Raw genomic sequence first — 12992 nt, forward strand, 5'->3', positions numbered from 1 at the left:
GCAGGATTGGGAGGTTCTTAAAAGATACTTGGTCCCCATTTACACCATAGAATACTATGCAGCTGTAAAAAAGAAGGATCCTTTACCCTTTGAGACAACATGCATGGTGGGACCTGGAGAGTACTATGCTAAGTTAAATAAGCCAGTCAGAGAAAGATAAGTATCACATGATCTTACCTATATGTGTAATCTGATGAACAAAATAAATCCAGAGACATAGAAGCATGGAACATACTGACAAATCTCAGAGGGAGGGCAGGAGTGGATGGATGGGGAGAGATTAACCTACAAACTTATGTGCATATATGCATAACCCATGGACCCAGAAAATAGTGTGGTGAAGGCCTGGAGGGGGCATGCAGCGTGAAGAGGATCAATGGGGGGGGGGGGACACATTTGTAATATTTTCAACAATAAAGATAAAACATTAAAAAAAATACTTAGTCCCATCACTCGGAAGTCATTCTATGGAAACACAAGCACAAGCACATGTGCATAGGGACAAACACTGAAGGATATCCATCTCAGCATTGTTGGTAACAACAATGACAAATTTTTTTTTTTTTAAATATATCTTTATTGATTTCAGAGAGAGGAAAGAAGAGGGAGGGAGAGAGATAGAAACATCAAGGATGAGAGAGTCATTGATCAGCTGCCTCCTGCACGCCCCCACTGGGGATCGGGCCCGCAACCCGGGCATGTGCCCTGACCAGGAATTGAACCCCGATCGCCTGGATCCTAGGTCGACGCTCAATCGCTGAGCCACGCCCGGCCGGGCAACAATGACAAATTTAAAAAGACGTGAAACAACCAAAATATCCATCTGCGGTAGTTAAGGAATTACAGTACATCTATATATGCAATTGGTAAAAAGAATTAGGGACAGGTGTGTAGGATGTATCATTAGGCAAATAAAGTGATCTACAGAACACTACATACATACATATATACATATATATATAATGATCTTATTTGTGTGAAAGTAACTATTTTAAGTATTCTTATAAATGCTTAGCAAAGTTCTGAGAGAAACCCAAGAAACAGAGGCCTACTAAGTTCCACTTTTAACCTTTTTAGCTGTTTGGATGTCTTCTAATAAGCATGTGTTCTTTATCACTTAAAAAAGTCACCTTGTCTTATACTCTGACCACTGAAGCGTCCCCACCAAGTGGTCGTCCTGGCTTTCTCAGAACACTTCCAGTACAGGGAACGCCTTACCTCTTAACTCTCAGACAGCGTTTTGGCCATTACCCTTCCAGATGATAATTACTTCTGATTAAGACATGATCTAGGATTCCAGGGCCTGGTTCTATCAATCTTGTTTTGAGGGTCCTGGAGCTGGATGGCATACAGTTTTGACAGATTGTACTTGGTATTTTTTCAGTTTAAAAATTATTTTTTAATATATGAACAGAAACTAATGTTTCTAGGAAGAGTCTTCAAGATACTAGAGGAAGAGAATAAGAAACTTTTCAGGGTGCTATTTTAAGGAGGATATGAAGAGTGTGTGTAACAAAGGAGCCTTGTTTTTCAAGGAGTCTGATATGTAGATGGGGTGGGGGGTAACATGCTCACTCGAGCATACATGAATAAAAGCACTGTTACCAGGAAAAGGAAAAAAATCAGTAAATGCCCAGGGGAGCGTGATGATGTTGACTGGATCCATGGGAATGCTGGTTGAAGAAAATGGGCTTGGCCTGGGTTTTGAGAAATGGGGAGGGGGGTAGTTGCAGGAGATGGGGGCGTTTGGTGGTAGAAGGAAATGGCATTAATGGAGATGGAAACCCACAGGAACAGTAGGCGCAAGCAGGTCTGTCTGAGTGGATGAAAGGTATTTGGGGGAACCCTCTTTCCTTTTTGAGGATGATGCTCAACGAGAGAATCATGCCCACACGACATGTCCCTGGGCCTTTTGGCTGAGCCCCAGTGGCCAGTCTTGTGGACTTTCCCATGTGTGTATGTTTCCTAAAGATCCCTTTTACCCAAGACGGCTATGAGCTGACAGGATTTTGATTTTGTACTGTGTGAAATGTGGAAAGTAAGGGCAGGGACTGTTTTGGAATATTCTTTTTATTTATTTATTTTATTGGTTTTTTTTTTTTTTTAATTTTGCTTTTTATAATATATCAAAAGTGAAAAAGCATATAATTCAACACAATCTCAAGAACATTGGACCCCACATTTGAGTATCCTTCTGATACGGTGTGTAGCTATCACTGTCCAGTGCATGATGAAAAAAGAAAAAACAAAGAACCAAGATTTTTCTCTGAAAAGCACAATGGAATGATGAGGATTCTATGAGACTGCATTCAATTGACATCAATGTTCAATTCTTCAATAAATTGATCCTCAAGCCATACCCCTTAGCTAGTTTGTTTCAGAAAGATTATCTAACTAGGGTACTTGAGCCCGAGTTCGCTGTCTCTCCCTCATTCCCTCTCATTTTCTCTCTCCCTTTCTCTCTCACATGTCCACGGCTCTCACATAGCAGCCGGAAATGACACATTGAAGTGAGTCACCAATGCAGCTGTGAGTCACCCTGTAATTGGGGAAAGTTCTGTCCTCCTAGGTCGTGCATCCCTTTGCACTTCTGCTCCTAAATATATCGGAAAATTTTGAAACCACTCTGTCCTCACTCTAGTCTCTCTCACCCACCACATCCTTTAGGTCCCTAAAGTGCGAAGGTGGATAATCTTGGCAGGGCTCCTAATCCATCAAGTGGAAAAGCAAGGAAAGAAGAGCCATGGGGTTCAGGCAGCCACAAGGTGGCAGTGTGAGCCCCTCACGCTTGCTGCCCAGGGAGGTATGGCAGTAAGGGGCTAGACTCCTGAGATGCAATGACACAGATCACAAAGGAACACTCTAAGCAAGTTTAAATAATACAGTTTTTTTGATAGTCCTCTTTCTCTCTAACAAGCACACAAGAATGTGATAAATATTCAAGCACACCCCTGGCATCCCATCCTCCCCATTAGGAGATTGGAGGCAGGAGCCAGGCACACCTTCCTCTATTCCTGCAAAATAATGTTTGTCGGAAGCAGAAACCTGCTTCTATAAGTAAACAAGTCACCTACACTCCAAAATAATATATGCTCACTGTTTCTGGGGAGGGAAACAGCCAGGCCAGCTTGGGTCTCCGCAACTGGGTAGGCAGTGGCTCTGCCATTCCACAGCACCTCTGAGCTGGGGAAGGACGGACTTCGCAATGAAAAGGTGTTTCTTCCACTGGTCTTCCCTGGCCCGACGCCAGCCTCCTCAGCAGTGGCAGACAGTGCAAGAGTGAGGGCAACGTGACTGGAACACAAATAGTTTCTACCAAGCACACGAAAGCTCCTGCAAGCCTGTGGTGCCATCCTGCCAGAGCCTCAGTGGGATCCAGCTCTGAAGACCCAAACAGGCAGAGTGATGGGCAGAAGCAGCTGCACAAGTGGCTCTGAGAGTTTTACAGGCTGGTTTGGAGACCTTCAGGGAGCTGTGCTTCGGAGGCCCCTCCCAGGGTCTCCACTAGGGAGTTTAACTTAAAGGTCCTCTTTCTCCCTGTTGGGAGAGGCTGAGGTCTAGAAGGCAGATTTACCATTAAAAAGGAAAAAAAAGTCAAATATCTTCTCTCTCTCCAGAAAGATTAATTAAAATAAAAGTTCTTTTCTTCGCAGTTTTCTTTGATACATCTCCAGTTCTGTCCCAGATGAGAGCTTCTTTTTTCATGGTCAGGGTTCCATCACTTGGCCCATGAAAAGGACTGTTCCTGAGGATGGAAGAATCATGGGAGATGAGAGTTGGAAGGAATGGCACAGCTCACCAAGCTTAAAGTTTATGGATGAACTAAGATGTGAGAAGATGAGTGAGGTGTCTGGAGTCATAGCTGCTTTAGTGACTAAGCTAGGACTGGGGTCCTGGCACAGCACTCTGTGATGGAGCACTGCCTCTGAGGAGGGGAAGAGGAACAGATTCCTTGCCTAGAGTCCTGGAGTAAGAGGGGCATCTACACCAGTCTGGGCTGGTGCCTGAAATGGTGGGGCAGCGTGGGCCTCGGGCTCACCTGTGGGGTTGTGCCGCACCACAAAGAGGAAGGGTCTGTCCATGATGATCTCCTCAGGGGCCATTCGGGCTGAGACAGTAATGGCTGGAAGAGAAGGACAATGTTTTAGAATACAGGGACATCAGCACTGGTTCCTGGATTGATCACAAGCGATCCATTGACGACAGCCTTCCATCTGGTGGCAGCACTGGGGAGTGATTTTTAGGAGGCTCTGGTGTTCGCTTGGACCTGAACCTTAAAAGTTTAGGGAAGTTCCCCGAGGCCTGGTTTCCTCCAGGTGTTTGGCAGAGATCACCAGCTGCTCTCCTTCAAACAGACATTTATATAAACCCTTTTAGGGCATATTGATAAGCAAGTTCCTTAAGTTGACTATCCACTGTGAGGAAAACCCAGGTTTCCTTTGGGAGACCTTTCACATTTAGAGGACCTCAGGAGCCACTGGGTAAGGGAACTGGGTCCCAGAAAAGCAGGCCCATTTTCTAGGCTGAGAAACACTAGAGAGGAAAGGGCAATACTCCTGCACAGGAAGTGCTGCCATGAGGAGAGGCCTGGTGGAGCAGGGCAGAGGGGCTCATCCTAGGTGTGGGGACCATAATGGCCCCTCCTATAAGCCTTGGGCTGAGACTTGTGAGCCTGACTCACCTGTAGAGGAGGATGCCTCTGTGCCTCTCTCATTCACCTTGATCTTCACTTTTTGCAGTGCCTGTGATACGTAGAGAGGCTCTTGATCTGAAACGGGCGGATACAAGAGTAGATCAGCTGTGGTTTTCAGGGAAAAGCTTCTTTGTCCTCTAAGGGGCCTGCACAGTCCACCAGGATAAGAAATGATAGGAAAATCTCTTACCTGAAAAACTCGAGAAGTCTGCCTGGCTTGGACTAAACATGCTCGTCATCCCCAAGTTCTCCAAGGGCCTCCTGAGGTCAATTTCACTCTCCAGGGAGAACCTATACACAGGAGCGGGAAACAGCTCAAGCTCAGGCTACCTCTGGCCACCTCTCCCGGTTCCTACCAGGTTCACCCCAGCAGCCCTACAGGATTGGGACTGATGTGAAAGTAAAAGAGGAAGGCTTGTTTTTTCAAATCTTTTTGCAAAGTCTCTGCTTGCTAGAGGTTCTAATACTAATGAACATTCTCCTGCACTCTCCCAACCCCCTCGAACTGATGACTAATTACTTTTCTCAAATAAGGCAGCAGTTTATTCAGTCTGGCTGGGGAGCCAAGGGCAAATTCTCCTGCAAGGCTATTTGAACAAAAATCTGGTCTGTAGATTGTGTTTCTGAGAGCTAACCCTGAAGAGGACTCAAGCAGTGAGGCCTTGGGGTACTCTCTGCTTCCCATCAGGTCACAACTAATTACCTCCATTTTTGAGAGAAAAGGAGGGAGAGAGAGAGAAAGAGAGAGAGAGAGAGAGAGAGAGATAACCAACTAAATTCTCCTCTTTTCTAAAGCCTGGCATGATAGTCTGTGGAAATTTGGGGTAAGCACGGTGGGAGGCTTTCCTGCAATTCTGGAATTACCAGGCCTCAGCCTTCTCCACCCTCTTTGCTTCTGCAGAAGGAATTAAAAAATCTGCTTGTTGGAAGCCAGCTAGAAGCTATAGTTCCAGCTGCTCCATCTGCAGAAGTAATTCCTTTTGTCCCCATTGTTTGGATATTGATTTGAGGAGATGGGGGTGGGAGTGAGGGGCATTCATAAAAAGGCAAAGGCAGATTTAGCCTCCCGCCTCTATCATTTCTCTGGTTCTTCCTTTGGCTGGCTTTGGCTGGATATTTTGAGGGAGGTATGTGTGAGGACTTAGTCTAGAAAACTCCTCCTTGTCCTCTAGTAGAAATGGGAAGAGGAATGATGAGAGGAATCTTAATCAAACCTAGGCCAGAGTGTTTCCCGTCAGCCTCCCACATATGTCCCTGCCCTGCAAACATCACATTTTAGAAACTCATCATGGGGGCAGTGTTTTCAGGAAAGAGGGGAGGCAGGAGATAGAGGGGATTAGGGAATTGGCAAGTATGGTGAGAGCAAGGGATGGCTTACTTGGGCAGAACCAGGAGGCGGGGCAGACAGGTCATATTCCCTTTCCACTGGCTGATGAGCTGGGCATCCAGAATGTTGGTGAGGGCAGAGAGAGGCACTTCTTTTTCATAGGGAGCAGCAATGAACATGCTGAGAGTGTCCCCGTGGTAGGGCAATTCCAAGATGTCGTAGTAATGGCCGTCAGGGGTGGAAAACTCAGCTGTGAAGACACCAAGAGGGCACATTGGAAATGGCTCCAGCTCTTGTTGATTCTAACCCAGCACTGGGTTTTCAACTAGTTCTCCTGTCCCCTCACTCTTTCTGGAAGCCAGCTCTCCATTTTGGCTTTTGAGGCTCACACCCCAGCAGTTCCCCTACTCAATGTTTTAATTTTCATTTCCCTTATTTTCTGTCAGTTTAGTTTCTTCTGGTTTCTCTCTTTACTGGCTTTCTTTATATTCACTCCACTCTCCATTATACCCAGCCACTAATTTATTCCAGTCTTCATCTCCTGAATCTCAGCTTCCTCATAGCTCTTCCTACAGCAGGATTTGTGGGCCCCAGGTAAACACACTAGAACCACATGAGGATGAGAGACAGGGGTCAAGTCACCAAATGTGGGCGTGAGGGAGCTGCTGGATTTCAGCTTCATTTTCCATAAGATAAAGCTATTTTATGCTGCTCCAGTTATCCTAGAGTCTCATATTTGGGAAGTCTTTGTTAAAGCTGGGGTATATTCTAGGTTTTTCCTCCCTTAGAGGGCAATACCCAGGGATGAGGTCCAGTAGGTGAAGGACTTGGGGAAAGGAGTCTTGCACTTACTGTAGTTGAACTTGTTGGTCTGAGACATCATGGGCACCAAGACAGTGCTGCCATCGGACTTGTGGAAGAGGCGGTGGTGGGTGGCCAACTCTGGGAAGGGTGTCTTCCAGTGGCCGTTGAAGTAGAGGGCATTCGCCAGCACCAGGCGTGTCAGCTGGTCCACTGCCCCTTCACCAAGTAAGTCACTAATCATGCCTATGGGGGAAACCAGGTGATTAGGAGCTAGATATTTTTTAAAATCTTCTTAGATAGTTCCCTTCAGCTCCCAGGCCTCAAATGGATGTGTGTCTGTTGAAATGATCCAGTCAGAAGATAGTCTGGGGTTTTAGGCGAACCAGTCTAGCTGTTTTCAACCTGTTCCATCTTCCTAAGGGTCTCAGAAAGTCTCCAGCTCACCACACTTTCTTGAGCCTGGGATCCTGTCCAGGATCAGAACTGAAAACTTAAGTCTTCCCTTACTTTGCTCCCTAAGCTGTAGTCTCGAAGGGTTGTGTGTGCTCCTCATCATGGTTACTATCATTCTAATGAAATAGTGTAGCACGTTTTAAGGATGCCTTTAGAGTTGGTTCACGAGAAGGGCTAATTATGAAAAAATATAACACTGATTCTTAAAGCACTTGACCTTCCACCTACAAAGAAGAGAATGCTGAAAAGGAGAGGTTGGGATATTGGGGATTTGGAAACAAATCCCGTTTCTTGGCAGGCCCCTCTGCCTGGTTTTCTTTCTTTGTCTGCTCACCTTTTGTGTGTCTCTTCACCCAGTCGTTGATGATGAACCTGGCTCTCTCAATCTCTGAAAAGTCCACCTGCTTCACTGTGGTGTGGAACAGCCTGAAGAAGTGAGGCATGAAGCCTTGAACCAGCTTCAGATCCCGCTGGACAAAGATGGCATCGGCGATGCTGATCTCATCCTTGTTCCATGGCCCTATGAGTTCCTTGTACAGTTGACGGAGGGCAGGGGCCATGCCCTTCTCTGTGCAGGAGGGTGGAAAGGACACATCAGGCTCATGTTAAGCCAAGGGGTCCCAGCTGGGCCAACTTCCCCCATGAGAGACCTCACCCTGCCCTCATGGATGGGGCTCTTCTGCTCACCTAGGTGTCTCTGGAGGGAAATTTCATTTCAAATCTTAATCTCTTTTGCATCTCCCTCTTTTTCTCAAAAAAATCTCAGATTCTAACTCTTTCTTTGGGTTAGAATATTTTTCTGCTTTTAAGTTATGAACCCTACATTTTTTCTAATAATAATAATAATAATAATAATAATAATAATAGCTATGCAAAGTATTTCATATGGACAATTCTGTTTAATCCTTACAGCAGCCGTCTGTGCTAGGTACTTTTATTACCCCCGTTTTGTTAATGAGGAAACTAAGCCTCAGAGGAGTTAAGGTTATGCAGCTAATAAGTGGTGATGCAAGGCTGTTTTATACCAAATCCACTGGCCTGTACACCTTGCAACTGGTCAAGGGCCAAGTGACATAGGGTATGGTGGTCCTTATGACATGGCAATACAGGTGTTGGCTCAGCTGAGCTGGAGTCAGCCTTTCCTCCACTTCTGGTTGGTTACACTCCAGTTCTGTGAAGGCTGTAAGAGTGCCTGCCTCCTACTTCACCCATCTCTCACCTTCAATCTCGAATTGCATTGCCGCTTGGATCTGCTGCCTGGTTTCTCCTCTGGTTGTCAGCTGCAGCATGGCCAGGACTGAGGCCACCCCATAGGGTGAAAAAACCACATTACGGTCCTTGGAGGCCTGTGCCACCTGCTGAAACACCTTCACTCCAAAATCTGTGACCAGTTGGGCCGCTTGAGACTGGCGATGGTACAATGCAGATCCTTCATCAAAGATGAGGGCCAGGCCCAGAGCTAGACAGGCAAAAACTGGAGATATTTTCATCCTAGAGCAAGTGGGAAAGAATCTGATGAGGGAATAGTTCTAGAAGAATGGCGAATGGGGAGGGGAGACGACATCCCAGCCATGGGCCAGGCCTCCCATGTTTGTTGCTGACAGGTGCTAAATGAACACAAGGGCAAGATTCATTCAGAAATCATGGTGGGGCCCTGGCTGGTGTGGCTCAGTTGATTGGGGCGTCGTCCTGTACACCAAAAGTTGACAGGTTCAGTTCCCAGTCAGGGTACATACACAGGTTGCAGGTTCGATCCCCAGTCAGGGCACATGTGGGAGGCAACGGATCAATGTTTCTCTCTCACACTGATGTTTCTCTTTCTCTCTCTCTCTCTCTCTCCCTCTCTTCCTCTCTCTGAGATCAATTTTTAAAATGGTTAATTTAAAATAAAAGAAAGAAACCATGATGGGTTCAGATTCTCAATCACTGCTATGGAGGGGCAACTTAGGGCTGCAGGTCTTGTCAGGAAGTGGGGACGAACAGTGGGGATCTTGGATGGGTAAATTCTGTGGACGGGCATTCTTTGCCTTAACTGAAGGGAAGGGATGGAGAGAGTTTGTTTTTCTCTTACCTGAAGTTGTGCTGCTGGCGATTTGTCCTGCTGCTGCTGATGATTGTGGTGATTCCGAGGCTGGAGAGGAGGTGTGTCTTTCTTGACAGTGCCCTTAGCCCTGCAGCCAGACACAGCTGTGCTGTTAAGGAGGCAGCTGCCTCCCTTTATACCAGAAGTGGGCAGGAAATAGATTAACTCATGGCCCAGCCCCACCCACTTTCTGGCTCTGGATGTCTGACTCGCTGAGGCATGTGTGTGCGTGCCGCTGCTGTGTGTGTGTGTGTGTGCGTGAGGGCTCAGGAACTATTGAGCAAACCCCGACAGCCTTGGCCCAACAGCCTCCCTTGATTTTGCTGCTTTCTGCCTCTTTTTTGCTGTGTCCCTCTCTCTTTGGATATTATACCAGCCTGACCCCTGGCAGTGCCAGACAGCCTGAAATGCCCTGTGTTTGAGATTATCTTCTCCAGTACTCAGCTTGCGGAAAAACAGTTTACATTTCTTCCTTTTCCTTTGGGGAAATGGATCACCACAGAGTTATCAAAGAAGCTAAGGATCCTATGGACTTTGGTTTGCCAGCATCGTCTACACCATGTGCACACCAACCAAGGAAAAATGCCCCTCCCTCCTCTTGGCCACATCCCAGCGGCCACAGGGCACGGAGCGTGCCATGTGATTGTCTGGGTTTTGACTGTCTAAGACATGAGCCTGGCAGAGGACTCCCTCCTGTCTTTCCCTCTTCCCTTTCAAGTGTCGGATGATGCATGGCTGACTCTCCCACGTGTCCAGACTCTTGAGGTGCCCCTGAAGGCTCTCTTTTGTGTCAACAGCCCTGTCTGGCAGGGATTTGAGGTGTGCTGGGTAGGGTGGTGGAAGGACCAGGGGTTACTCGGATCAAGTCTTGCCAAGGAATGAGTAGTCTAACGTGTAAGTTTTGTATGTCTGAGCTGCCTGCTGTGATGGGAGAATTAAGTCTTACCCTCTTCCTCCCGGTGCAGACACTTGGGAGGGCTGGAGCGGCACAAGTAGGGATAGAAAAGCGGGCTTCAGTTCCTGGCTGGTTTGTGGGGTGTGCTCCTAGGGCATTGCATTAGAAGTGAAAGAGTGACCCAAGAATTTTAGAGAGGGTGGAAATTGGCTAGAGGTGAGTGAGTGGGACTGGACTAGTGTATGTGGGGGCCTGGCAGGGTCAGGTACCCTTGGCCATGTGGCCTGGATATTGTGGACAAGGGGTCCTGAGGGACAGAAATGGATGGTGCACTTCAGGGTCCACACACTGTCATGATTTGTGTAGGTGGTAGTGTTCAAGTGGGAGTATCCATGGAGACAGCCAATAACAGATTCACAGGAAGTTTAAGTGGGTGGAAGAGTTGGGATATTTGTTTTGGATTTTTTCAGTAAACAGATGCCAAGGGAACCAGAGCTGGAGGGCTTCCCCAAGTTTACTCAACTCAGCCTTTGTTTTCTCCTGTTGCCCCTGGGAGTCAGGTGGGGATGTGGGATGGAGGGGGGAGGGGCAACCTCGGCTGGAAAGTTAGGGTCACCGACCTGCCACAGGACTGTTCCCACGTAGTTGCTTCTTGTTTACCCCTTTTCCTTTACTTAGTCGTGGTTTGCAGTCCTGGAGAGAGCGGTTAGCCATGAGGAGGAAGTAGTCACCCCTGACTTCTCTCGGGTGGAGAGGACAGAAGTCCAGCTCCCCCATCTTCTATCCCTAGAAGTGCCCCCAGTGCCTTGCTGTCCACCCTTGGGGGTTGGAGTGAGACAGGGACTTGGGAATCTGGGTTGGGTACGGCAGGTCCCAAGCTGGAATAGCAGTGAGCTGAGACTCATTCAGAAACTGCTCCCTTCTGGTACCTCACTGCCTGGCCTCTCCAGCCACTGCAGCTGAGCTTCCTTCCCTTGCCCCATGGGTTAATCCAGTAGCCCTTGTCCATTGCCTTGCCAAGCCTCAGCTGTAAACGCCCCTGGTATTTTCTGTGGATCCTGGGCCCTGCCAGGGCTCTGACCAATTCTTTCTCCACTCCTGGACCTGATGGATGATCCTGATGCCATTCCAGAAAAGACACTCTGTTTCCAGGCTCAGGAGCCCAGGAGTAACTCTGTGTCCTGTTGGGGGTGGGGCGGGGGTGGGAGTGGTAGAGCAGGCACTATACATTGGAAACAGAAAGGGCTGACTTACTTAGGGGTCTTTCCGAAACTGGAAGGGACCTGAAGGCATCTGGTGGGTGTGTATTAGAGAATGAGGCAAAGCCTAGTGTAACCAAGTCCCAGGCCAGAGTTTCTGATGAGCTAGGGCCACAAGGTGACTTAAACCCAGACTTGACTGTGGTCCCTCCTGCTCCTCCCTGTGAAATGGCCTTGCCTCGACCTTGTCTGTCCTCTGGAGACCTTCCACACATCATGGTGCTGCTCGACCACCCACTGCCCCCCAGGAGACCTCCCTGCTCCTCAGGAACCTCCCTGACCCCCAGGAGATCTCCCTGCAATGCCTTTCTCGGAATCTAACCTGACTCAAGGGGCTGTCACTTTCTCTCCATTCCCTGAACCCAAACTAACAGCCTTGACCCAATCACCTCTTTCAAGCTTTGGCCCTTTTGTAAGGGATCAGATGGAAAGAAAGAGAAAAGTCCCTGCTGTTGAAATAACTGGATCTCTGATTCCGGGAGAGTCAGAGATAAGAGAGTGAGTTACAGGGCTGTGGATTTTGGGGGAAGTTCCAGTTCTAGCCAACTGGGAAAGATGTTTCCATCTGTCCCTCAGCAGGTGGTTCGTGACTAGACCGGACTCATACTCACACTTTCCATCACTGACCCTCCCCCCGCCCCCCCATTCCCATGCCCCAGTTTGGGCCGCTGGTTGTCAACCTCCAACCCTTCACCTCCTGCCCTCCAGCTACCCTCTTGCCTGAGCTTGGCTCTTCCCCTTTGCTTCTCTGTTGCTTTCCCAATACCAACCATCTTCCCTCTTTCTCACTTTCCCTTTCTTGATCTCTTCTGTTCAAACATCCATCTACAGGGTTATCGCCCATTCCTTCCCCAGGTCTCCTCAAGTCTCAGCCTTGTGAGCTCACTCCTCATTTTCCCACTCTCTCTTTTCCTCTGTCTATGACTCAATCCCTCTTTCCCTCTCCTTTTCCAGAATCCCTTTTAGAGTCAAATACTCCATTCCAAGCCTTCCTGTGAGGAGGAGAGTGCTGCCTCCTATCAGTTACACAGGCTCTCTGGAATGTTGGAGCAGGCCTCCTGATTCTTGGTGATTTCACTGGGAGAGCTGGGGGTGGAAGGACAGGGTCCTACTAACAGCACTATTTCTGGCCTGGTTGCTGTCCAAACAACATGACCAAAATAGCCTGTGTTTGGGCTGGGCTAGCTCTGCCGGTCTCGTAGGAGTGAGCTGGGGTGAGGGCTGTGTGTCTCAGCCTCTTAAGATCATGGCCTTGGGACAGCATGACAGAAACAGGGCCTCCTTGACCTTCCCAGATTCTCCTCACACTGGTGCCATGTCTGACTTCCCCCTCCTCTGCCTCCATAGCCTTTCTCCTTTCTGTCTTCTCCAGCCCCACCAGCCATGTCTCCTAAAACTCCTGTAACACTAAAACCTTTGTCCTCCAATGTAGCCCTTGCTTTCCATGGTTGTTTTTTCCTCCATTTATACCTAGAGTT

At 48.0% G+C, this 12992-nt stretch overlaps 1 protein-coding gene across 1 annotated transcript; it reads right to left on the reverse strand.

The window, feature by feature from the left end:
- Positions 1-2118: 2118 nt before the first annotated feature.
- SERPINE1 (serpin family E member 1) lies at positions 2119-9448 on the reverse strand. Its single transcript, XM_081132823.1, has 9 exons — positions 9349-9448; positions 8497-8768; positions 7612-7845; positions 6873-7067; positions 6072-6270; positions 4884-4984; positions 4682-4768; positions 4040-4123; positions 2119-3745 (listed from the first exon to the last, which is right to left on the reverse strand). The coding sequence occupies exons 2-9, from the start codon at positions 8765-8767 to the stop codon at positions 3708-3710; spliced, it is 1209 nt and encodes a 402-aa protein (XP_080988949.1). The 5' UTR covers position 8768; positions 9349-9448; the 3' UTR covers positions 2119-3707.
- Between the last annotated feature and the right edge of the window lie 3544 nt (positions 9449-12992).

This window comes from Miniopterus schreibersii (assembly GCF_964146895.1).
Source record: "Miniopterus schreibersii genome assembly, chromosome: 3".
In the NCBI taxonomy this organism is placed as follows: Eukaryota; Metazoa; Chordata; class Mammalia; order Chiroptera; family Miniopteridae; genus Miniopterus; species Miniopterus schreibersii.

Bases quoted from the DNA above. Each gene is read 5' to 3' on its own strand.
- SERPINE1 (XM_081132823.1), bottom strand. From the start codon at position 8,767: ATGAAAATATCTCCAGTTTTTGCCTGTCTAGCTCTGGGCCTGGCCCTC. The intron at 7,846-8,496 runs GTGAGAGATGGG...CCTCCTGCACAG, and splicing joins AATGCAATTCGAGATTGAAG to AGAAGGGCATGGCCCCTGCC. The intron at 4,124-4,681 runs GTGAGTCAGGCT...CTTCTCTTCCAG, and splicing joins AGAGGCATCCTCCTCTACAG to CCATTACTGTCTCAGCCCGA.